Genomic DNA, 24,359 nt, shown 5'->3' on the forward strand with positions numbered 1-24,359 from the left:
TTGTATATGTGCATATGTAATTTCATGTTATTTTAAAAAATTAATGGTTAAAAATGATTGTATAATATTCATTTGTCAACTGTATATATGGTAAGTTTGAAATATGTTTGTGTATTTAGTGTGTACATGTTTATATATATAATATTTTATCATGCTCATAATTTTTTGTATATATCGAGGAATTTGTATAATATACAATAATTTTATATATGTATAATACAATGATTAACAAATTTCTTTATACAAAATTAGATATTTGTATACAAATAACAATTGTCTCATGATACTTTGTATATATTACCTTAATACACAACCCACTATATACATAACTTTAGTACTTTGTATATAAATTACACAACCTGATATTTTTTAGATTTGTCTAGTTCTGTCCAGTTTTGATAAGATAGATCCAATCTCGTCGGAATTTATGTTTCTGACTTTTATCTTGATTCAACTTTCAACAATCTTAATGCCGCTAGATTTCGCGTTGATGATGACTTTCTGAATTGTCATTGGATCATTTTTTTCTTGAATCTCTATTTAAGATATTGTTCAACTTAAACTTGTTTATGTTTTGTCATATACCCTATATTAACCTCAAAATTCTGAGATAACCCAATTGAAAACGAAGGTGGATTATCAACAATATTGACATGCAATGACATACCTCTGGTAATCCTCATATATAGAGATGAATCCTTTATTCTCATTTGAAGAACTTTAAACTGATAAGAAAGAAAGATTTTTTTTTAAAAAAAAAATATGAACAAAATTAAGAAACATAATACATATATAATTATGTTGATGAAGGAAAAAAATTAAAAAAAATTGGATTAATAAAAGTAAGACAACAGGAATATCGTGAAATTTTCCAAAATTCAAAATTCAAAATAGGAGTGATTTTAGGAGAAAGATATGGAATGAGTATAGAGGCGATAAAATTGATTTGATAAAATTATATATAAAAAGATAAAAAATTCTTTTATGGTTGGGTATACAAAGAGGTGGTGGGTCCCATTAATTATGGCAAAAAAAATAAAATTATAGTTATTGAGAGTAAATAAATTAAACTATACCCTTATTGGCTAATTACTTAGAGATGTTTGCCATTCCACGTAATTTTCGCTATTTATATCAACAAATCATGACAAAATTGGCTTTTAACTCTAGTTTTTGTTTGGGTTTTGGTTGTAGGGCCAAGACCAGTTATAGCGAAGCAGCCCACTACATTTCATGGAAAATACTCTTATGCAAATTGTTTCATTCTATGGTCTGAGTTTCTCATTTCGTTTTTGTCTCAATCCTTTGATTACTTGTAAGTTCAGTATCTCCCTCATAATTCGATAGTCTGAGTATTGTTATTACAATCATAAAGCTGTAATCGTGTTCCAATTCTTACTAATATTTTGAGAATTATTACAGACCTCAAAAAGGTAAAGGTCATTTGTAAAAATTCCTCTGATTAAAGAGATCATTGTAATAAAAGATATTGTAGAACTTGACGTTGACAATTTAGTGGTGGACTTGGTTAACAAAACAAAAAAAACTAATTAGCCACTCTAACGCTGATTTTAGAAAGTGTCTTTCTCAACACTCAAATCGGTACAATTCAAAATATAAATACTTTACAAATATTATATTGTTGGATAGATTCAACGAATTACCAAGTCTTAATAATATTGGACGAAGTTGAAGCTAGTCATAATTTTAAAAATTAAAATATAATGCACGAAACATTATATTTTTTATTCAGGTTTGGTGGCTTCAATACCTAACACTCCAAGTTTTATTGAAATATAAGTTTGTAATCAATGTACTACAATTATAAAAGAAGTTCAGTATATATATATATATGTTAGAGAAAATTAATTTGTTTCCGTGTGTTTTGTCTTGACATCTTCAAATAGACATTAGTTTTCTAAATTTGACGTATACTTCCATTTTGGACTGTAGATAAGACATTAAATTAAATTAACTTTAGAAAAGGAAAAGTAGCAATAATACGTTGAGACATAAGTAATGCAACATGATTTTGTCTCAGTTTAATTAAAAAAAAGCAAATAGGCTAATTTGTGTCAATAACTTAAAATACATCGACAATATTAAAAAAAATAATCAATAGAGCAAGTTATTCTTTTTTTTAAAGGTTAATTAGAAAGATTTCGAACTTAGACTATTTCATTAGAGGATTTTGTCCAAACTCACCCCCTCATGTCTAGGGTTGGATGTCTAATGCATGAGATATTTAATACAAGTGTCTAAAATCGGGAAACATGAATTTGGACGAGCTATGTTAGGATAAAAAAAGAATTTTAGATCTAATCCAACCTTAAAAGTTTGCCGGAATTATCCGGATCACCGCGGTGGGACTCTGCCCATCATCTTTGTCTGATGGTTATATATAATTAAACATTGTCACTAAAGAAAAACTAATATTTTTGAGGTTAATGTGTTAAAGAACCCACTGTTATGATCACACCTAGTTGTAAAGATAACCAAGCCAGTAAACATTAGTTATTGAAATTTGAACTGGTCCCCTGTTTTTGCCTTCTGGCTACTTTTTCAACTAATAAAAAAACTTGACCACCTTCTGGTCTAGTTCCTTTTCCTTCATCATATAAAGAGAAAAAATCACTTAAAATTCATCATATTTGAGTTTAGAAAAGAATTGATGAGAAAAGGATCAAGAAAAATGTGGTGGGTGGTGCCATCATGTACAAGCAGATCATCAAAGAACTTCAAGACTCAACCAGTAGTGGATATTGAAGAGATACTGAAGATGAAACTCGAAACGATTAAAGAAGAGCCAGAAATCTCTGAAGAAAATGTTAAGTTAACGAAGACGAATACTATGAGCAAGCAATTAGTGAAGAAGATTCAGCTCAAAGTCAAGAAAGGTCGTATTTTTTCGCATAAATTTAGTCTGAAAGAATGTTATGTTCTGTTCATGACTGGTTTGGCTACCAAAGGTGCGTTAAATGGTCTTCCTAGATATTAAGATTAGTATTCCTGTGTTTTGATGATCAATTAATAGTCAAGCTCAACCATGGAGCTAGGTCGGGTTCTCTGAAATTCAATTGGACCGGTTGATTTTTAATCGAGTTATTTATGCATATGCAAACAAATTAAAATGTACGCATAAACTGTAATAAGTTTACATTAATTCTGAATTCACTGACTTTAGATCCTGAATTTGTTTAGTCTAAAGCTATTGTTTCTAAGTCGATGGGTACTTTAACGGTGTACATTAGTGTGTATACATGATCTTAAATTTGTAAATTGCCTGCTGCACTCATTAATATTGTGAAAACACAGAAGACAGTATATGTAAATACTAGTACTATTTTCGCTTATGATGTTTTCAATTTTCAGATAAATGTTACTGCTGAGAGTTTACGCATAATAGATGTGGATTCGATTTTTAACATTCTAATCTTTTTCTTTCTTGGCCGCGTATATAATACTATAGATTTTGAGATAAGAGAAATGTTATTTGAACATCAAATGGATTGTTGGAATACGGATGAATATGTATTTCTGCAAATCAGTTAATAAAATTCTAAACATTATCAAACTATTGTTGTATAGAGTTCATCTTCAAACAAAACTTTTAACTTCGCCACAAGCTTTTTCTTTAATCAAATATTCTCCAAAAGCATAGAGATAATTGATTTTCCAATACATGAAATCATGTAATAGCAATTAAGTAATCAATCAACTACACAAATTCCATTCCATTCCATTCAAATATTTAATTACTTAAAACCATATGCAGCAGTCAGAAAAATGTCCAACAACACTCAAAACTGGGGCATATTTGATACCATGAAATAAGTGGCATAATAATTATAGAGGTCCATTGTTCATACTGCTATGCTACTATGTTCCCCTTTCCATATCTACAGAGGGAGGAGGAAAATTTAAATAATGAAAAATGGAGGGAGCAGGAAGACAACATGGGCCAAGTGAGAAGTGTCATTTATGATCCCTTTCAAAATCATTTCTTCTAATTTAACTTTGACAAAGAAATTGGGAACACTAGAAAATGGCCTCACAATCACTTTGTCACTCGACTCATCTCAATTATTCATGTAAAAGCCCAATAAACTTAGTTTTTGAAAAATCCAATTGGATCATTTTAAGTTCCAACTCATGGGAAAAGAAAGAGAGAAAAAAACAATCTCAGGTAGAACGGGGCGTTGAAGTTTAAAATTCATTCCACAGTTCTGGATTTACTAACGAACCTTCATCTCTTCGTTATATATATTGAGAATTGTGTATCACATTTATCCATTGTCTATTGGCTAGTAGCGGAGTCAGGATTGTCATTTAAGACTGTCAATAGTTGTTGTAAAAATTATAATAATGAATTTTCACAATATCTTAACTACCATACTAAACGTTTAATTTCTGTCAAAAGGTGTCAATACTAGCACATATATTTATTAAACCAACGTTTGACCTCTATTATATACCATGTAATTTTTTGACGGGTTTTCGCTTGATACTCCATTAGTTTTATCCTTCTGCGTCCGCCACAGTTGAGAAGTTGATGGTTAAGCCTGAGACAACTTGCATAATCCACTACTTATCGTGCTCTCTCAGTTCAGAGAACTCGACGGATGAGACGTGAACCGCTATCATCATTTACTCGAGAACAAAATAGAGGACAGTGTTAACATCCAAATCTTCATTGAAGATTCTTGATGAAATTTATAATCTTGAAAATAAGATATATTACGTGCTGTAAAGTATAATATGATGATAGTATATAATAACTTTAAACGTATAGTTTCCAAATGAACTCTTCATTAAAGCTCTTGTGATTAAAATTAGGGTTTAATATCCCTATCAAAAGAAATTCTTTGGAGATTTTACAGGGGAATGAGACAGGACAGGGAGTCCCCATTGACAAGACAATACAAAAGCAGGACACACATCTTCCATATTCTTCATTCTTTTCACCATCTCCCCATAAATCCTAGCAACCCTCTTTGGCAATATTACAAAAGAAGAAAATGACTTCCAATTCAACTTTCTAGATTTTGATAACTTGAAACCTCTAAATCTTCCATTCATTTTCTTGATAAGCCAACACCTTCTTGGCCTTATTACAATTACCCTCTCTTCAACAAGTCTCTCATATCTTCCTTGAAACCCCATCTTTCGAAATTAGCTCTTAGTCTATACAAAAACTAACAGAGTATTTATAGGGAAAAAAAAGAGAAGTAATGCGCGCTATTAGTTAGCACATGGAGAATCTTGATCTTTGTATAACTTCAAAGATATAGAAATTTAACATAAAAGAACAGAGCTTTTTAGAACAGAGCAATGTATAAGTACTAAGTAAGCTGCATTTATATATAAATAAGAAAAGATGCTCTTGTATTGATTTAGACACATGGGTAGCACAATGGATTTCAAGTTTTAAACTAACATAACAGCTCAATGGTCTGCATAGTCACTCTTACAGAGTTTTTGTTTGTTTCATTTGGTAGTGTGAATAGCAGATGAAATGAATGGAATATCATTGTCATGTGCAATGATTAATCTGCTAAATTTCAAAAAAAAAATTAATTAGACTGCCAATGATTTGTTTGGAAGATGTGGAATTTTAGCAGCTTTATATTCAGAACAAGACAAAGATTTAGTCCTTTTTTTAAAAAAAATGTATATGACAGAGTTTAGTTTGGTAAGTTTCAGTGTATAGACAGAGATTGGTCAAGGAGCTAATCAGTCTAAATTTGATAAGACATCTACATTTTAATTCTAAATGTTGATTAGTTTAAGCGATTCACTTCTAGTTAAGACTAATAATGTAATTTCAGGTCTAAATTATAAATACAAAGTAGAGATTAAAAGGTCATTAAATGGTTGTTTGGTAGTTGATTTAGAGGTGAGTTAATGCAAGTATTAGATTAAGTAATATCGCTTTTAATTTGTGGCTGGTTAGAATGTGTGTATAAAATTATAAAATTAGTAAGGTGTTTGATTGGTATAACAAAAGTCTCTATATTTAATATAAGTATAAGTTATGAAAGAATTTATATACTTTAAGCCAGATATAAATTAAAATAACTAAATCATATATAACTAATATATACATAAAAATAATACATAATTTCTCTGGTAACTAATCCTTGTAATTCTACTAAATGAACCCTAAGAATTAAAGCTCGATAGGTAAATTTCAAAATTTATTTGGTAAAACGAGCTATTACTTTTTGCTAGTCATTGAGGTTTGAGTTTGGCCTGACTTTAGCTCATCCTGCTGCTTCAAGTTTTTGATAGTAGAAATGACAGTGTCTTGGTCAATATAATATTTGCACCCAAAAAATTAGAGCAAGTCAATAATTTAAATAGATATCTTTTTATTTCTTTTTTCTTTTAAGTTGAAAAAATTCTATATGTATCAACAAATTTAATGAAAAAATCATCGAACTGAAAATTGACTTTATAGGTGAAACACCAAAAATTAAATAATTTAGTTATACTAATATAAAGAAAATAACTTTAAATACTATATTTAGTTAAATGATCATCTAAGATATTCTCGTCACAATTTTGGATGTCACCGTACTCTTTGACAAATAAGTCCAATATTTATCCATAGACTTTTATTTTGCTTTAAAATGACCAGTCGTTATACTCTTTTTTTAATTAATTTATTGAAGTAAAAAAGAAAAAGGACATGCAGCTAGCTTTTGGCTAACGTAATTGACAATATTTTTCACACAGTCAAAACGCCATTTTCCTCCTATTTTCCCTGGTAGGTTATAGGCAAAAGCTTTAACTCTGTATTACAGCTAGTTAATTACAGGTTTTTAATTAACACAACTTTGACCACAAGAAAACAAATACAACTCAATTAAGTTTTTACACTGTCCTTGTCCATAATGTACAATATAACGCTGCTTAATTAAACCTAGCTAGTGTAGAGTAGTTTCTATGCCTTCAAATTTTTTTTTTAGTCAACTAGTTTAGTTTGATTAATATAAATACTATAGAATACTCTATATAATAGCTATATTTGGTCAAAGTTACACCCTGTACCATGCAATCTGGTAGATAAAATCTTGGTCTTTTAATAAATATATTATGGTTACCATCTAATCTATATCATTTTTCGAAATTGAATGATTTATCCGAAACTCTTTTATATTAGGAGAGTTTGCTCTATTATTATAGCTAATTGGTAATCTATCGTCAGATTAAGATAATTGAAGTTTAGGAATAAAAATTGTGATTAATTAAAGAATGAATACGTGTCTATGGTTAGATGATTGATTATTGAGAGCTCTAAATAAATAATAAAATAATACTAGTATTGTACAATAAGTCATTTGAGACTGCATGCCTGCATTTTGTTAAAGTCTATACCAGCTGTATTAAATTTGAATGATTAATGAATTTGATCCTTGTCATACTATAGTCACATGGACTGCTCACTCATCTCTTATGATAAAAAAAAAAAAAAAGATACTTCTGCTCTTAAAGTATCTTCTTTCTTTTAGAACATCTTATTTCAACATGTTGACCAAATGAAATTACTCTATTCGTATGTTTTAATTTGTTTGTATCGTTTTGAATTGATATACTGATTGAAAAAATAAAAATGATGATTAAATTAAAAATTAATAATATTTAGATTTTATAGTTTTAAATCTTCGATATGAAAAGTTAAAATTAATCATAAAATGATAATAATATTTTTTTAGAGACCAGATAAAAAAAGAGAAATTAAAAATGAAACAATATATTAAATACATAAAACAACATCCTTAGCTCAGGGTAGAGGATTCGATCGACTTTGATAAGACTCTTTTTTATTTAAATTTGAAAGTTCAATCACAAAGAGTGTTGATGAATGATGAAATCTCTAAAACTAAATAAAGTTATTTTTTATTTAATATTTTTTCAAGAAAAATATCACACGAAGTATAATTGAATCCGTTCAGTCTACTAGTGCTAAGGATACAACATTTCACATTTCCATATATGATTTGGAAGTATCGAACAATTACATATTATATACAAGAAATTCAATTATGAGACATGATAATTTTCACTTTTTCGTAGATTAAACAACAATTTTATTACTTCCTCCGTTTCATAAAGAATAGTTTAATTTAACTTGACTCGGAGTTTAAAAAAATAAAGAAGACTTTTGATCATGTAGTCCTAAATTAAAGTTATGTCAAATGTACAAAATTGTATTTTAATCTTGTGGTCTTAAACATGCCACGTGAAAAGTTGCTATAAAAAAAAGAAAGAAAGAGGTCATTCTTTTTTAAATAGACTAAAAAGGAAAGGAGGTCATTCGTTTTAAACGGAGGGAGTATATATTTTGTGACGGAGCTAGATTTCCCACAGTTTAAACAACAACCCCACCATACATGATAATACGTAGGATTTTACATTGATTTGATTTTTGAATTTTGATTCAATTTTTCATCAACACTACTTCCTTCACCCTTAATTCTTAAACCAAACGTTTAGGAGTTTGATCTTTAAGGAAGGAAAAACTCATGGTACGAAATGTTTTTTTCTTTAATAAGGCTTATGCAGCATGAATTTGGATTAGTAAAGTCAACGAATACACAACAACAAATAGCTATACAAAAATAAGTAATATATGCCAAACGTCAATTTTACGTGATTAATTATTTGATTAACTTTGGAAATAAAGGTAAGAGCTAGTGACGTGAGTCTATATTTAATACTAGTAATCAATTTTTCACGTAAAGGACCTAAAATGTGGAAAGATCACACTGGATTCAGACTAATGACTAATAAGCAATCTTTCTTATTCGTCTCACGTCACTTGTCTTAATTTAATCACATAATAATCAAATCGATCCCTTGAACCAAACCACTGTCTGATTAAAAAATTTAATTGCTGGCTGCAGGCCATGTATAGCTACTATAGTAATATAGAAATAGAAAATATGAAAATAATTGTCATGTAACACAATGGAAAATTTGACACGAGAATGTCAACATTAAAGTCCCCTCAAGATTTTGTACGTGAAAAGGTTTGGTTTAAGCTATAAAAGTCTATGATCTTAGCCTTTAAGTAAATAATTAATAAGTACTACTAGTTATAATTGAGATAGGTCAAACCTTACGATATATAAAGTCATGTGTATGAATGATAATTACATGTACAATTTACTTATACTAAATAATTGTAATCTAAAGAGTGGTAGAAGTTCCGATTTAGTTCAAGTTGATCTGCTAAAAGATCAATCATATATTTTCTATTCCTAATTATTTGTCCATCTTTAGTTGACATACATATTAAGAAAATAATAATTGTCTTAGTACATTTATCATTTTATCCCTGTTAATTATGAAATTGATGAATTAAAAATTTAAGTTTTTCAAAAAGTTCTACTTTTTTCAAAGTAATTAATTGAGAGCAGGAGGGGGTGCACGTGAACCCGCTAACTTCCAAAAAAATAATATGTATATATGTATATCTATTTTGAAAAACTGATAGAAATTCGAATTTAGTCAATAGTACACCCATAAAATACATAGAAGTGTCCTTGTGCAATTGGTAAAAGCTAGAGATCTAGACCAAGATTTGAACCAAAATTTTCAAATCTTGAGTTCGCCTAGAATTGAGAGTATAATACTCTCTCTGTTTCTATTTAGTTGTCCACTTTAAAAGTGGCACACATATTAAGGCACCAATTATTATCATAAGTTGGTTACAATTTTATCCGATTATGCAACTCCCCAAATATAATAAATGTATTTTCTGATTTCAAAAGGCATGCTTTACTAGAAATTTTCTAGAATTAAATAAGGACATACTAAGAAAAAAATTGTTGTTATTTCTTGATTTGTTAAAATAGATAAGTAAATAGGGACACATATAAAAGAAAATATGGACAAATAAATAGAGACAAAGAGAGTAATAAATAACAAAAAAATTGTTTTTTTAAAAATTTTAAATTAAAACTACAAAAGAATCACTATTTGCTTGGCAATTGTAATATCGAGTTTTCGCAGTAATTGTTTGATACACGAGATAAACGTAAGTCAGACTAATCGTGTGGTTATACCAATTTTAAAGTGTGAAAAGTAACATTTAACAACTTCGTATCACTGTTGTACAAAACTAAATTAACGGTTTGTGAAAAAATATTTCTTTTTCCAAGTTAGTCAAATATTTTAAAAAATATTTCCTCTAAAAGATTGAGTTTTTAAAAAATGAATAAAATAATATCGAATCAAATCAGTAGAAAAAAAAAAGGTTTCTCAAATGGCATAACACATTAATTGCTTTCTCTCTGCCCTCCAACTTATCACATCTTCACCCCAAACCCATAGCCCATATCACCCAACCCCTATCCTTCTTCGAGCCTTTTGATATATATTGCTCTAGATCAGATATATCAGACATGAAATTTATTTACGTATTGTTACTGAGTCGTCAAACTTATTCACCAAACCCTCATCTTATTTGTCTAACAAATGATTTTAGAATAATATTTTTTTACTTATGTATTAAACACAAGTAAATAAATTAAAAACTCAGTTACTATTAATTTTTTTTTAAAAAAACAACAATTTACCCTAATATTGGATTTCTTATCGTCTTAGGTACTGGTCAAATCAACCCTTAATAAGATGAGGTAAGATGGTTGAATTGCGATGGAGTTTTTTAAATATTTCAATACCATATCCAACCTAAAGTCACGCAAATATGTTTAATTTGGTCAAAACTATAAAGTAGAAGTAAAAGCAACAAATTCAGCACACGCAATTTGGATGAAAAAAAGAAGAAGCTAAATATAGACAAATGACACCACCTCATTAATTGTCCTTACAAATTACATGCTCCTACACCTTTTGAAATAGCTATAGTATTCGAGTCAATTTTTCACTCATATTATTTCATCAGATATTTATTATCTAGTCGATATCAATACAAGTATATGATTATTTTTTCTACCAAAACTATGAAAATAATATAATTACCCAACATCTTTTGTCTCTATATGTTAAATTGTTTACCATGCTAGTTTATTTGTTCCTACCTACCTTGTTCAACATTGTATACTAGTTGTACTATTTTACTTTCCATAAACCCAATGGTGTTTAAATTTGAGACCTAATTTTTCTTAAGAAAGTTCTTTTCAAATATGCATGTATCTTGTTTTCCTCTTTTCTCAACTTCCCAAGTGGAAAAAGTCACATAAAAGAAGCTGGGGTTGTGTGATTAATGTCTCCTTTTTGGCTTCAACTATGGCAGCTTTCCCTAAAATTAGACTAAAAAATTTACAAAAAAACGTTTAGAAAAAGCCTAGATTCATGTGCAAACTTCCAAGAGTAATTAATACACAAAACCTAACAGTTGGCATCAATCTTTTCTTGATTCTTCAGATTTTAACAATTAATTATTGACTTAAACAATTCCGCATAATGACATTCCATGCATGACTAAATAATCACTACAACCTGATTTTTATGGCAAACAATAACCTTAACTGCATATATTCAAAATGCATACCTTATGTACAGCCTAATTTACAAACTTCCCATTCAAAATTATGTGATATCAACCAAAAAAAAAAAGGAACTTTATTAATGTTGATTTATCAAGAGATTACCTACAAACCACAAAAAAAATTGGTACCACTTGACATTTATTTTTTGTGGTCCTAAAGTATAAGGCATTTTAATAGATTTCAGATTCTTTCTCATTCTTTACCTACTTTCTTTCAAGTTGTTTTGCTTTAATTAATGGTATTATCTAACCAACTGCTACTGAGCATAACATGTACACAAGAATTAAGCTCCGATTTTATAAATTTATGTTTAAATATTTGTTCGGACATGAAATTTGAACCAGTTTTGGGACTTCCACACACGGAACTTTAAATTTTAAAAATCAACATCGAAACTCAAATTTTCAAGTTTCAATTTCGAAAAATCTACCTATGGACTCCTCATATTATTATACTAACACATCCATTCATCTGATTTTAACGTCTGAATTCAACACTGAAATTTAAAAATAACAAGAGAACTGATGAAGTTGTTAATCATATACTAAAAAATATGTATACATACGTTAAAAGTAACTAAAGAAATAAGTTCAAGATTTGGGCATGTTCATAGTAGAGTTAATAAAAACACAACCCAATTACATAATTAAATCCTAAATTAAAATAACTTAATTAACAAAAGTTGATAATCCTACCAGAAACAAGAAGATGACCATCCAGTAGTACTAGTATTATAGTAAGTTGAATTTTGAATTCGACGAAAAAACCTTCGTCTTCTATACCCAAATATACCATATTTGAGCCTCAACCAAACCAATTTCTTGATTTTTCTTGCTGATCTAAGCTTTACCCATATCACCCTTTTGACTCTAAAGAAAGATTTCTTAATCCTTTCACTCACACTCTTCTTCCTGCTGAATTGATAGCTTCTCAAGAAAAGCTGTCTTTTTTCTATATCTGTGTACCCTGTTTCTGTTCTGAACATGTTCACTGCCCCATAAGACATGTGTTTTACAGCCATATTATGATCCATACATATACATATATATATATATAGGCTGAGAGAGAAAGAGAAATTGTGTAGTGGGGAGGAAGAAATAAGGGTAATGGTGATATATAATGGTCGTGAATTTAGGGAAGAGAGGGGTTGGTTACAGTCTGAATGCTCTGTTTTTTTTTTTTTAATTTTAGGTCATGCTCTGTTCTGCAATCTATTAATGTTTGCTTTAAGGACCATAACGCCGTCGTAATGATGTGCTTCATTTTATAGCAACTCCACATTTTTTTCTTATTTTTTACTTTTTCCATGCTTCTTTGACCTTTTTTTTTATAAAAAAACTTTTTATACCTTTATTTTTTTAAAAAAAAAAAGTTATCGGTGAAAAATAGAATTTCTAATCTTGTCCTAATTTTTATTTCAGGCATGTATTAATTGACCTATTTTAGATGTTTTTAACCTAAAATAACTTTTAATTTACTTTGAAATATTTGTAAAAAATAGAAAGTGTTTTTAACTATTTATTTTAAAGCTAATTTAACAAAAATATATGAAAACTTATAAGTTAAATTTTTATTTTTCTTGGTTTAAATAAGTTGAATTTTTTGTGTTATATAACTTATAGCTTAAAAAGCTTTAAATTATAAGTTCAGTCAAACAATCATGGTCTATTTCAAATGAATTTTTTTTTTAACTTTTTAATTCTAATATTTTACCTGTCACCATAAATAAAAGAACATTTTTGACATATTCAACATATATTTAGTTTTATAATCATTAGATTTATAAATCTTATTCAATTTTATCAGACAAATAAATTAAAATATAAAAAGTAATTTTATTCATCAAAATTTAGATAGACAAAATATCTTTTGATTTTTTTCCACTAAAATTTGAACACTAATTTTACTAAAATCAACCTTTAAACTATTGAGTGCGTAAACAAAGTCTATCACTTATAGCCATAATAAAAAAGAAGAGAGAAAATGCTAATATGGAATAGTTGATTACTCTTGATAAGAGGGATAGCTAAATTTACTACTCTTTGTATTAAGTCACTTCAATTTTATTTTTTTTTGCATATATTTTTTTATATTTTAAATTCATTTTAAATCGTTATTCTTAATATGTGTGGTCTTTCGAGAAAATTATGCTTATCAGTTATCGCATTAAAAAAATGTATTCAAATTTTAGCTATCAGAATCAACACTTTGCGTGCTCTATTAAGAGAAAATTGTATCAAATTAATATCCTTTTTAACTTTTTGCATACTGTTTTTAAGGAGGTCACGTGCCAATTGAGGGTATTGTGGGAAATTAAAAGAAGTTTGAGAGAGAAAATCACGTGACCCTTTTTTTTTTTTTTTAAATGTGTTTGCATGTTAGGCAAATTTAAACAGTTAGGATCTGTTTTTTTTCTATTCGAGACGTGGCATAACTCACTCACGAGTCACGTCAGTTACTTTTGACTTACTTTATTTTGTATTTTTTGGAAAATAAATATTACTATATAAAATTTTGAGAATATATTTTCCTTTGTTTTGATTTATTGCAAGAGTAATGAAAGCATGATATAGGATATTCTCCCATTTAATTTTCATCATTTAATTCAAGCATGCATTTTGAGAATGGCACACGATATTTTTTATACTATTTATATTTTGTTACACAAAGTCTTCCTAATTAAGTCGCTATTTTATTTTATTTATTTACTTGAATTAATACTTGCTCTTTCACTTTTCAGAATAAATTTATGATTAAAAAAATATAATAGTTATTTGAAAATTCACTTATATTGAAAATTCACTTAACGTGCGGAATAAACTCAAAATGTGTTTTACCTAAGTCATGAATTGTAAATTATATGGTCATAGAGGTTTAGGTAATCCAATTATTGTTAGGATAGACTAATCTTAAGGAACAAAATGGATTCCTTAAACCCATTGAATTCATATGTTTCTTGCAAAACAAAAAATAAAAAATTTAAGAAAGAGAGTTTGGATAAAGATAAAATTCAGATTTTATTAATTAGAATAGGTGTAACCAATCCCTTACATTTGTGTATGTCTTTCACTACAAGCGTTTACAGCAAAACTAAATTATTATATTTGTTACATCAAAATCACATAAGTTTGTTTGGTCATTTAAAATTCATAGAATAAACTACTGTTATCACTTTAATAACCAAATGGTCACAATAGCCTGAATATGAGTCTTCAAATCTAAACATGAAGCAAGCAATTGAGCTAATTGTAATTAAAAACTAATAATATTATAATATAAGAATGTTGAGATCTCAAATAATTAAAAGGGAGCTGGTTTCCTTTAGGCGTGAATCATACGATTGTTTGCGATTAAAAAGTAGTAAAAAGAAGATATCTTGATTCATGCATTGATTAATATGAATTTTAATATTGCAAGAGACGACTAATTAATTGAACAATCACGAGTAGGGATAATCATTATTATAATTTGTTCAACTAGTAGTTTTTCAATCTTTTGTTCAACCAAAAAGCAAGCTTATTTTCATGTACAACTGCATAAAATACTTCCATAGGCTGTTCTCCTGCTACAGTACTTCTATCTTCTATCTTACTTTTTTTTCCCCAAAGATAATGTATATACACAAATCCTTTGAATAATTGTTTGTTCGTCAATTAATAAATTAAAAAAAAAAGACAGTTTTGAGGTTCAATTAGCCTACTAAAAGTCGTGGCATGAAATTGTTGGTCAGACAAAAAAGGAAAATGCTGTGTGTATCACAACATGAAGATACCAATCTTCTTCTTCCCACTTTGTTGTTCTTTCTTTTCCCACCATAAAAAGCAATATGCTTAATTCAATGTGAATGTATACATATAAGCCGTGTTTGGCACAAATATTATTAAAATACAACATAAAAGAGGTGGCTACATTTCTGCAACCAAGTATATGGCCTGTGGTATATATTAGTTACGTCTATAGACATTATTCTGATATAACATAACATGTGTCTGGTTCTGATATTACCTAACAATATATTCTATACTATAATCCCATGATAACCTGCTTTTAATCAAAACAAATACTACTTAAATTTGGTGAGGTAAACATTTTAGTCGAATTGAATGGTTAGATCAATCACAATTCCACTTCTTTATTTTATTGAGAATTTATGAAAATATGATGAGCTTGTGTTAAATTTATCCAAGTGTAACACAACTGAGGTTTCTCTATTTACACTACATATGGAAATGGGAACACACAATCAAAAGTACAAGGTAGAAACTAGCTTTGCCTACATTTACAAACTAAAGTTACAACTGTGAGCTTCACGGCAACATACTCAGGTCACGTGTGACGCTGGCCATATCTAATTCCCAAACAAAATGAATCCACACATGGTTGAAAATTCAATAGCATCACCTTCACCCAGGATTGGCTGCAGGTACCTTAGATGGATAAGTTGAAATATCTATACGTCAATCAGTGATAAGTCATAGGGTGCTGAAACATTAGTTGATACATCCATAAGCAAAGAGTAGTTCAATGCCTCCGATTTTCCTGTTTGTTGGCCTGCAACAGGATTTTGAGGATTGTTGTTATTAGCAGATGGGGAGAGAGTAGATAATTGTACATCTTCCTGTTTGTTCCCATTATGTGCTTGTTTTTCCTAACAGTATCCATCTCTGGGCCAGTTAGGAGAAAAGTCCTTGCCCTGTACTTTGTTGCACCCCCTTCTTCAGCATCACCATGATTATAAAGAACATAATCGTGATAAGTAGGAGCAAACTGCACTCATGGAAACAAAAAATAGAATTTGTTACAACACATGTGGAGTACACATACAGCACAAGTGATAATGAGCAAGTGTCTGTCTTACCTGGTGAACTGTGTCATGGTAAAAGTTATTGAGCATAAGGACATGTCCAAGGCTAGCAGTAAAACCAACAGGAGGACCAATATTTGCGCCAGCGTATTCCTTGTATGGGAATGCATAAAAATGAGCAAAAGCTGCAATAAGCATCTCAATACAAATTATAAAATTCTGAAATTCAGCAGCTTCCTCGGTATCTTTGATAAGCTCCGACTTTGCAGCAAGAAACACCAGAACACCCTGGCAGAGGAAGTTAGAAAGAAAAATTATAATACCTAGTAACATCAATCTACACAGTTAATTGTAATAGATGCAACAAAAGCCAATCAATTCTGTGATTTCAGTAAAACTTCTGAAAGGAGAAAAAACTGAAGTGGGTCAGTCCCAAAAAGTAGTATCTTTGAGGGTGAAATGGAGATGGTAAGATCAAATAGTTTCCAAAAAGTGCAAATAATCAGTTTTCGGGTACATACTAAAAGAAAAGTGTGCCACGGAAAACAGGACAGCGGAAATAATATCATTATTGTTGTTGATATGGTAGTAAGTAACAACAGAATTAAGCTAATATGCCGGATTTGGTGAAACCAAAGAGTGTTCAGCAGTCAAAAACTGAATAATATTTTGCTTACTCAAAAGCAAAGTGAGAAAATAACATGTAACTGAGCAAATCTGGGGAGTTACCTGCCAATACGCAAGGAATACGACGGATTTTATGATGATGAACTTAGGAACTGGATTAAATGGACGGAGCAGATCTTTGCATGCCACGTAAAACAAAGACAATGCATAAAGTGACATTGAGTAAGATATAGTATATATAATTGTGAGGTAGAGGTATGACTGGCTTGGACTGAAATTTCCGTCCTCATATTTTCCTTCTACATATAGTATGATTGTAACGAGCACTAATATGGGCTTGAGAATCACAAACTGCAAACACCCCTGCTTGCACCTTCGGATAAAGCGCCTGCATTGCTTTAACATTATCAGAAATACATTTCAAATAAATAAACAAGAGAATTAAAGTCCAGTCATGTAAATGAATCAACAACATCACAACATGGAGACCTACATAATTGAAATGTAAAACAAGGGGAAGATAGTTTGGTCATAGTTATCAAGGGAATCTCTAATTCAATTGAAATTTAAGGAGTCATCTCAAATTCAAGAGTAGAAATACAGTGCATTCAATCACAAAAACCAGAGAAACAAGTTTCTTACATAGACCCGTGAGTAATAAATATTTTTTTTTAGAAATAGTTCACGCTGGAGAATTTTCAATGGAATAGCTCTTCATTGACTAAATAGAAGTGGCTTCATGCATAAGCACAACTTACCCATCCAAAGGAAGCGGAGGAAAGCAGCAGGTCATCAGACACCAATTTGGCTATAGAATTCAGCTAAGAGACCTTCTCCCTCAAAAGTTTCATGAAATGGACACTTAGCAGGCATCCAGAGAAGTCTGGCTCACAAGGTCTGGATATTTAAGTCGATCTTCTGTTCGAGCAGATGACCTCTTCCAAGTCATAATTATTTAACATATCAGCATCTTTCAACAAATCTTACGTTGTTTTGACAAATTTGAAGGCTTTCCCTTACATTCTTCAAGGTTTTAGGTTTAAGACTCATCAAGCTTCTTGATTTTTGTTGACTTCATATATCGGTAGCAGTCTACAAGTTGGGTAATTAACTTGACAGCTCAAATAAATCTTGGATGTATGAGTGCCATATCAGAAAATAGTGTGGATGAACAAAGCATAAAGTGAATGTCTTCTTCAGCTTAAAAAAGATAAAACATTGTGCAATCAATTCGATTTGGATTTTCAAATATCGTTCAGTATTTTTACAAAGGCTTTACAGCGCAAACAGCCATTATAAAAGTCAAGCAACTGGGCCTGAGGATGCATATCCATATTTCAAAGTATAATGCACCGTAGGCTCAACATTTGAGCATGTAGTCAAACTTAATAGTGACAACCAGTTGCATTCTACATACATAGGATTAAAAAAGTAGATTTTTTGACCCGTTGCACCTAAAGCACAAAGGTTTCAGTGATGAGAGTGGAAACCTTGAAGACCGTGGATCAAATTTTAGCAGACAAAAGATACAAGGTGATTTCTTCCGACCTGCCTAACCTTGCAAACGGAGTTACTTGGTACTTGTGAGAGGTAGCATATATCCAGTAGAATAGTTGAAAGTGTGTGTTTATGTAATTGAGTTTTTGACGTACAACAATCTTGTTTAACTCACAGAACTTTTAACTATTACTCATCTATGTGTGCTGCAAAGATTTAAAAAGTCAACACGTAGAAACTCGGTCATAGAAAGAGGATCTCGTTAAGTTAAGAACAAATACATGTTTCTCCACATCATAGAGCCGATTCATGACTACAATTATCCCATCAGTATTCATGATAGCTACTTGTCACAAAAGTTCAGAAAACAGAGAGAAAAGGCAGGGGCACCATTCCATGGAGCAACAATGGGCAGTCATATTATAATAACATCAAGAAGAAAAATATGCATTAAGCCAAGAAATACAAACTTGAACAGTACTTACATTTCATGAATGGAATTGAAATGGATGGCTCTCTCATTAAGGATGAGAGACAAGAATGACGTTAATGCATAAAACTGTCAGAGGAGAAAAGTAGAATTTTAAACATTAACGTGGAACTTAACGAAAAGTATAGCACAATGAAATATGCAACTCACAGTCAAGCTAGTTCAAAAACTATATTTGTTAAGGTCATATAGGAAAAACATTGCACTCTCATATTATTGAAAAGTCAAACACCATAATATCCAGATTATATGTCTGACTTTAAGATCCATAAAGATTCATAGCTTTAATATTTATTACCTGTTGGGGTACATTCAATGCATGTGGCATCGACAGTTTACCTTTAGTTTGTACTATCTGAAACAACAATTATAAAAAAGCATACTCTAGGTACTGGGACTTTATTTAAATAAAGAGTAACCATCATTCCCATTTCAAAAATAAGATAACCACCATTTCAAAAACACTCTTGGTGCTGTGGTTTTATTTATTAGTCGACGGACACTGATGATAGTATAAGTGCACATTAAGCAACACAATCAGATACTGAACTACATTTAGGAACACTCACAAAATTATTCACTCCCTTAGTGGACACAGATCTATGAAACTTAATAGCACTAAGTGTTGATGAATTTGAGATCCTACCATGCACATATTTCCTTCTAGAAAAACAGCATAACCAGTCTGATCTCACAAGTGGGGTCTGGGAAGAATAGGTTGTATGCAGAGCTTACCTCTAACTTTGTGGGTAGAGAGGCGCTATTTCCGATATGCCCCCAGCTCAAAATATATTTCCTTCTACTACAATTTAACAAATACCACAAAGTTTCCACATCTTCAACACTAGTTGTTCGGCTTTTCCAGATTTAACTCACCTACTATACTATTTAGTCTTTATCAGAACGTATGGACGATCCACATCCAGCGGGATGACTACTCTTTTAAGTTTCATCTAATATTAACCAAATGACAGTATGAAATGACCTACATAATTTTAAATATAATGGGGTTCATTGGTCAACTTTATACCGACACAGAGCTAAATTAGGTAACTACGAGCAGTTTGGATAGCTTTTAATAAAAAGCTTTTTGAAGGAAAAAGACTGTGCAAAATAACCTTGTCTAAATACTTCTAGTTTCTTGAAAATATGAGAATATTTTGTTAGTAGAAGAACTTTTCATTGAAAAACACGTTCAAAACAACAACATACCCAGATAATCCCACATTCAAACCACTTCAAAAAAATTTTGAAAATGTCTTTTAAGCAAACGCTTACCTTCTACACATTCTTATTTCTGGTATCCTCTCCTAGCAATGCCTTCGGCCAAAGTTAAAGTACAATCACTTATGTTATCCATCAATTTTATGACACTGAATATCGGATTGCTTAAAGTTCTAATTATACCAAGCACAATAAAGTTGTTGCTTTAAACATACAAAGCATGGTGTTAAATAAGGTTGTGAAGCAAAGGCCAGTTCAGTGACCGACCATTCATCAAATTTATACACTGATACCAAAACACAGAGAGGAAGACATGTACAAAGTGTTCTGACAGATTCTTCTACAACATCACCATCCTTAAGAATGTAAGTTACAGAGTGAAAATGTAAATTCTAAATCTTTTTTGAGGAAACAATGGTCCCGTGAAGTGTGAAAAGAAAAATAGCTCTTTTCACTCCAAGGTCCCAACACGAGTTGTTCAGAATTCTGTCTTATATAAGTCATAGTAACACAACGAACCTTAGGTACACTAGTTATCATATTAAGTTACAGCTATAACACAACGAACTTTGATAGCATGGGGCTTTTATGATCCATCTGTTTCACCATAAGGCCATATTGCTCTAATGTTTGGCTTCACCATGATCCACCATGGTGTTTTATCAAGTTCAAAAATGTTCCATCATTGACATCTAGTCAAGAACCCAAAAGAAGATATAACATGACAGAAAACTGGCAAAATTTCTCAAAGTAAAGCTTTACATCAAAAGTAATTACATGATTCATAGATATGCAATATTTCCACCTACATATACAATGTGAACTGTGGCCGGTACTTCTTTACAAATTATGGCTCTAAGAACTAAATGCTGAGCACTATTGAAGTAGAATTACAAGATTATGGTTGCTACAAGAGGTGATCACCGCAAAATCTGATTCATTTGCATAAAGAATAGTTTCATTGAAACAAGTTCTATACCTCGTACTCGAGTTGCCATCCACCACATAGCAATTGGATGGACAGTTTCTCTGGCTTCGCCTCGATCTTTTTCAAATATAAATCCAACACGTGCCCACTTTCTGAAAATTTATCCACATAGGAAAATTCTCCCGAAGTCAAAAAAAAATTACCCAGAAACGTAACTTTCCTTCGGATTGCTATTCCAAATTCTAATAGCTATGCTCTCAATCTGATAGAAATGATTTTCAACTCTCCAAATTGAGAATCATACACCAGACACAATAAACACAAACTAAAACTACAGAATTATTTCACCCCCTTGAGCCTCGGAGTTCAAATACAGTGTTTTGACTGCTCAATGACTCAATACAAACCAAGAACTACTAGGCCATGATTAATTATTCTCACTCTATTGCACAAAATATTGGCATTTCGAAGCCACTGAATTCTACACTCACCCAGAATGCAGCACAAGGAAACAAATCGTATTATCATCCAAAAATTCTCCTTTTCATTTAATCACAATTCATTTATCTTTATCATCTTGATTATAGCAGGGCTTAGATTCTACATCTAAATGGGGATTGCATTCATTAGAATAAAAATCATTCTTCTCAATCAAAACTCTTAGCATCTCATAAGTAAAATTGGGGCTATTAGGATCACTCGTTTGTGACTCACCACCTGAATCCGAAGTAAGCGGTCTCTTCAAGCACAAGTAACACCCTCTTCCTCCGCCACTTCCTTCCCTTCTTCCCTCGGAATTTCCAGAAACCCCTTTTCTTTTCCTCCTCAACAACGTACTTTTAACCTTTCTAAACCGAAAACAAGTCACCCTTTTCCCCTTATTCTTTCTACAATCCTTATTGTTATCACCTTCTCCTTCTGAATCATCCGTCTCTTTACACCGACTACCACCTACAGCATCATCTTCGCCGCCGCTTCCCCCACCGCCTTCGCCATCAACAGAACTGGGTTGATTGTTGGTGGAAACAGACATAAAAATATAAAAGTTAAATCAAAGAAATTATAGAAAAAAATAGGACCACAATCATGAATGTGGAGGACCTGTAGTATATTGGAATATGACGAAAGTAACTGTGAGTGCAGTTCTGCAGATAGTGGATGACGAAGAGTAGAGAAACAAAAGCCGTGAGAATTTGAATTGAATTGAAAGAAACAAGAAACAGGCAGAGAGAGAGAGAAAAGGGAGTTGCAGGATATGGCAATTGACGCCAAAATTGTCGGGTTCGCTCACGGGTAACCCTTTAACTACTTGACAACTGGACCACATTCATTACGTGTTTAACAATTTTTATTGACGGACATTAGTTCTTTGATACTTAATAGGCTCATAAATCGTCTAGTTCACAAAATTATACATTATTAGTTCAATAATTTAAAATTTATAAATCATATAAAAATAATTTTATTGTTCGTTCGTAGATTTCTGTCCACTTGATAGGCTTATAGAAGAAGTTTAATCATGATAGATTTCTCTAGCTACATGCTGGTGCCACGTGTTGCTCACACATAAAGTTTTCTTTTTTTAATTTTCTCTTTTTCCTTTTTAGGGATTTTGAAAACTAAATTAAATTTATATGATTCACTAGAAATAGAGTTATATAATAAAATCATTTTGGTATTGGAAAGTGAATTAAATAAAAATTATAATAATCATAAAATAAAATAAGATATTATTTTTTTTAGAAGATGAATAAGAATTAAGAGGATGGTTAATATGACAGAGAATGTTTTTTTCATATCAAATAAATAATTTATTTCTAATAGAATTAAATGATTCAGAACATATATGTTAGTAAATTTATCATACAAGATAATTATTTGGTAAAAGAAATAGTATATAAATTAGTGTAAGGTGAATGATAATAATACAAAGTATAGTCATGAGCAGAAGTACAAGGAACTAACTTTATTGATCAGTTCTATTTTTTCTATGGAAAGATTTTTATTTATTCACAAAAATTAATGACGAATATTTTTAAATGAGCCCTTCTTGTGTTAAGAAATGCAGCTTAAAAAGGGCCAAAATCATTGAGGATAATAAATTTTAGGTGAATAAATAAATATATAAAGTTATTATTTCAAATGGGTCAAGTCATTTATGAAAAAAAAAAGTAGAATATAAAAAACTTATATATTTCGTATACTTGCTTATTTTTTTTTTCACTTTTTTATTTTGTTTAATAAATTGTCCCTAAACCTAAAGCAAATGTCACTTGATATTTTGTTTAACAATAATAATAATTAACTTTACACATTGCTAAACTTAAATTTGCCAACAAATTATGTGAACGCTTGCGACTTATTCTAACTAAATACTTTTATGATAAAATGTTTTTATTATATATTTTTATTTAAAAATTAAATTTCTTTTTCACCTGTCAATGTTTGATTTGATTGGACTAGAAATTACCAAACATTGATATATTTCCTTTTGCTTACTTTTTTATGTTGTAAAAAAATGTCCAATGCCAATTTGGTTCCTTTTTTTCCCTAATCGAAGGAACACGTAGACAGAAATTTGTAGGACATTAATTCTTTTATTTTGATTGAAAGAAAGTTAGGGTCGGCTATGCTTATAATTATTAGTTGAAAACAATTGTCGAATATTCCATACAAACTTTGATTTGTTTTATTTAAATATTATTATAATTTAATACAAAAATGGTAACGACCTAATTAATAATAGAGCAAAATTGGGTTGGTAGGTATGGGCCCATATGGGTTCGAAAGTGGTGGACCCTTGCCAAGTTAGATGGGTCGGGTAACGATTGCTACCAATAAATCATGACAAAATGGGCTTTTAACTCTAGTTTTTGTTTGGGTTTTGGTTGTAGTGCCAACACCAGTTATAGTGAAACAGCCCACTACATTTCAGGGAGAAAATACTCTTATGCAAATTGTTGAGTAAATGCTCTAATCCTCTCATTTTTATTTTTATCGTCTGAGTTTTTCATCCCGTTCTTGTCTCTATTCTTTAATTACACGAGTAATTTCAGAATTTGAGTATTGTTAACACAATTATAAAGATGTAATTGTGTTCTGTTCATGACTAGTTTGGCTACCAAGGGTGGGTTAAATGGTCTTCCTAGCTATTAAGCTTAGTATTGCTATGTTTTGATGATCAATTAATCTAGTCTAAGTTCCAACTCATATTCCATGTAGAACAAACAGGGCTCGACAGCTCTTGATTTACTAACGAACCTTCAT

At 30.5% G+C, this 24,359-nt stretch overlaps 2 protein-coding genes and 1 pseudogene across 2 annotated transcripts; all 3 read right to left on the reverse strand.

Annotated features, from left to right (window-relative positions):
• Positions 1-12,041: 12,041 nt before the first annotated feature.
• Positions 12,042-12,738, reverse strand: LOC107027402. Its single transcript, XM_015228577.2, has one exon. It carries the CDS (start codon positions 12,553-12,555, stop codon positions 12,214-12,216), a length of 342 nt encoding a protein of 113 aa, XP_015084063.1. The 5' UTR covers positions 12,556-12,738; the 3' UTR covers positions 12,042-12,213.
• A 2,891-nt stretch (positions 12,739-15,629) lies between these two features.
• Positions 15,630-21,262, reverse strand: LOC107025764 (annotated as a pseudogene).
• On the reverse strand, positions 20,882-22,406 carry LOC107002915. The gene has a single exon (XM_015201126.2). It carries the CDS (start codon positions 22,123-22,125, stop codon positions 21,652-21,654), a length of 474 nt encoding a protein of 157 aa, XP_015056612.1. The 5' UTR covers positions 22,126-22,406; the 3' UTR covers positions 20,882-21,651.
• Between the last annotated feature and the right edge of the window lie 1,953 nt (positions 22,407-24,359).

Source organism: Solanum pennellii, chromosome 1, assembly GCF_001406875.1.
Source record: "Solanum pennellii chromosome 1, SPENNV200".
NCBI lineage: Eukaryota > Viridiplantae > Streptophyta > Magnoliopsida > Solanales > Solanaceae > Solanum > Solanum pennellii.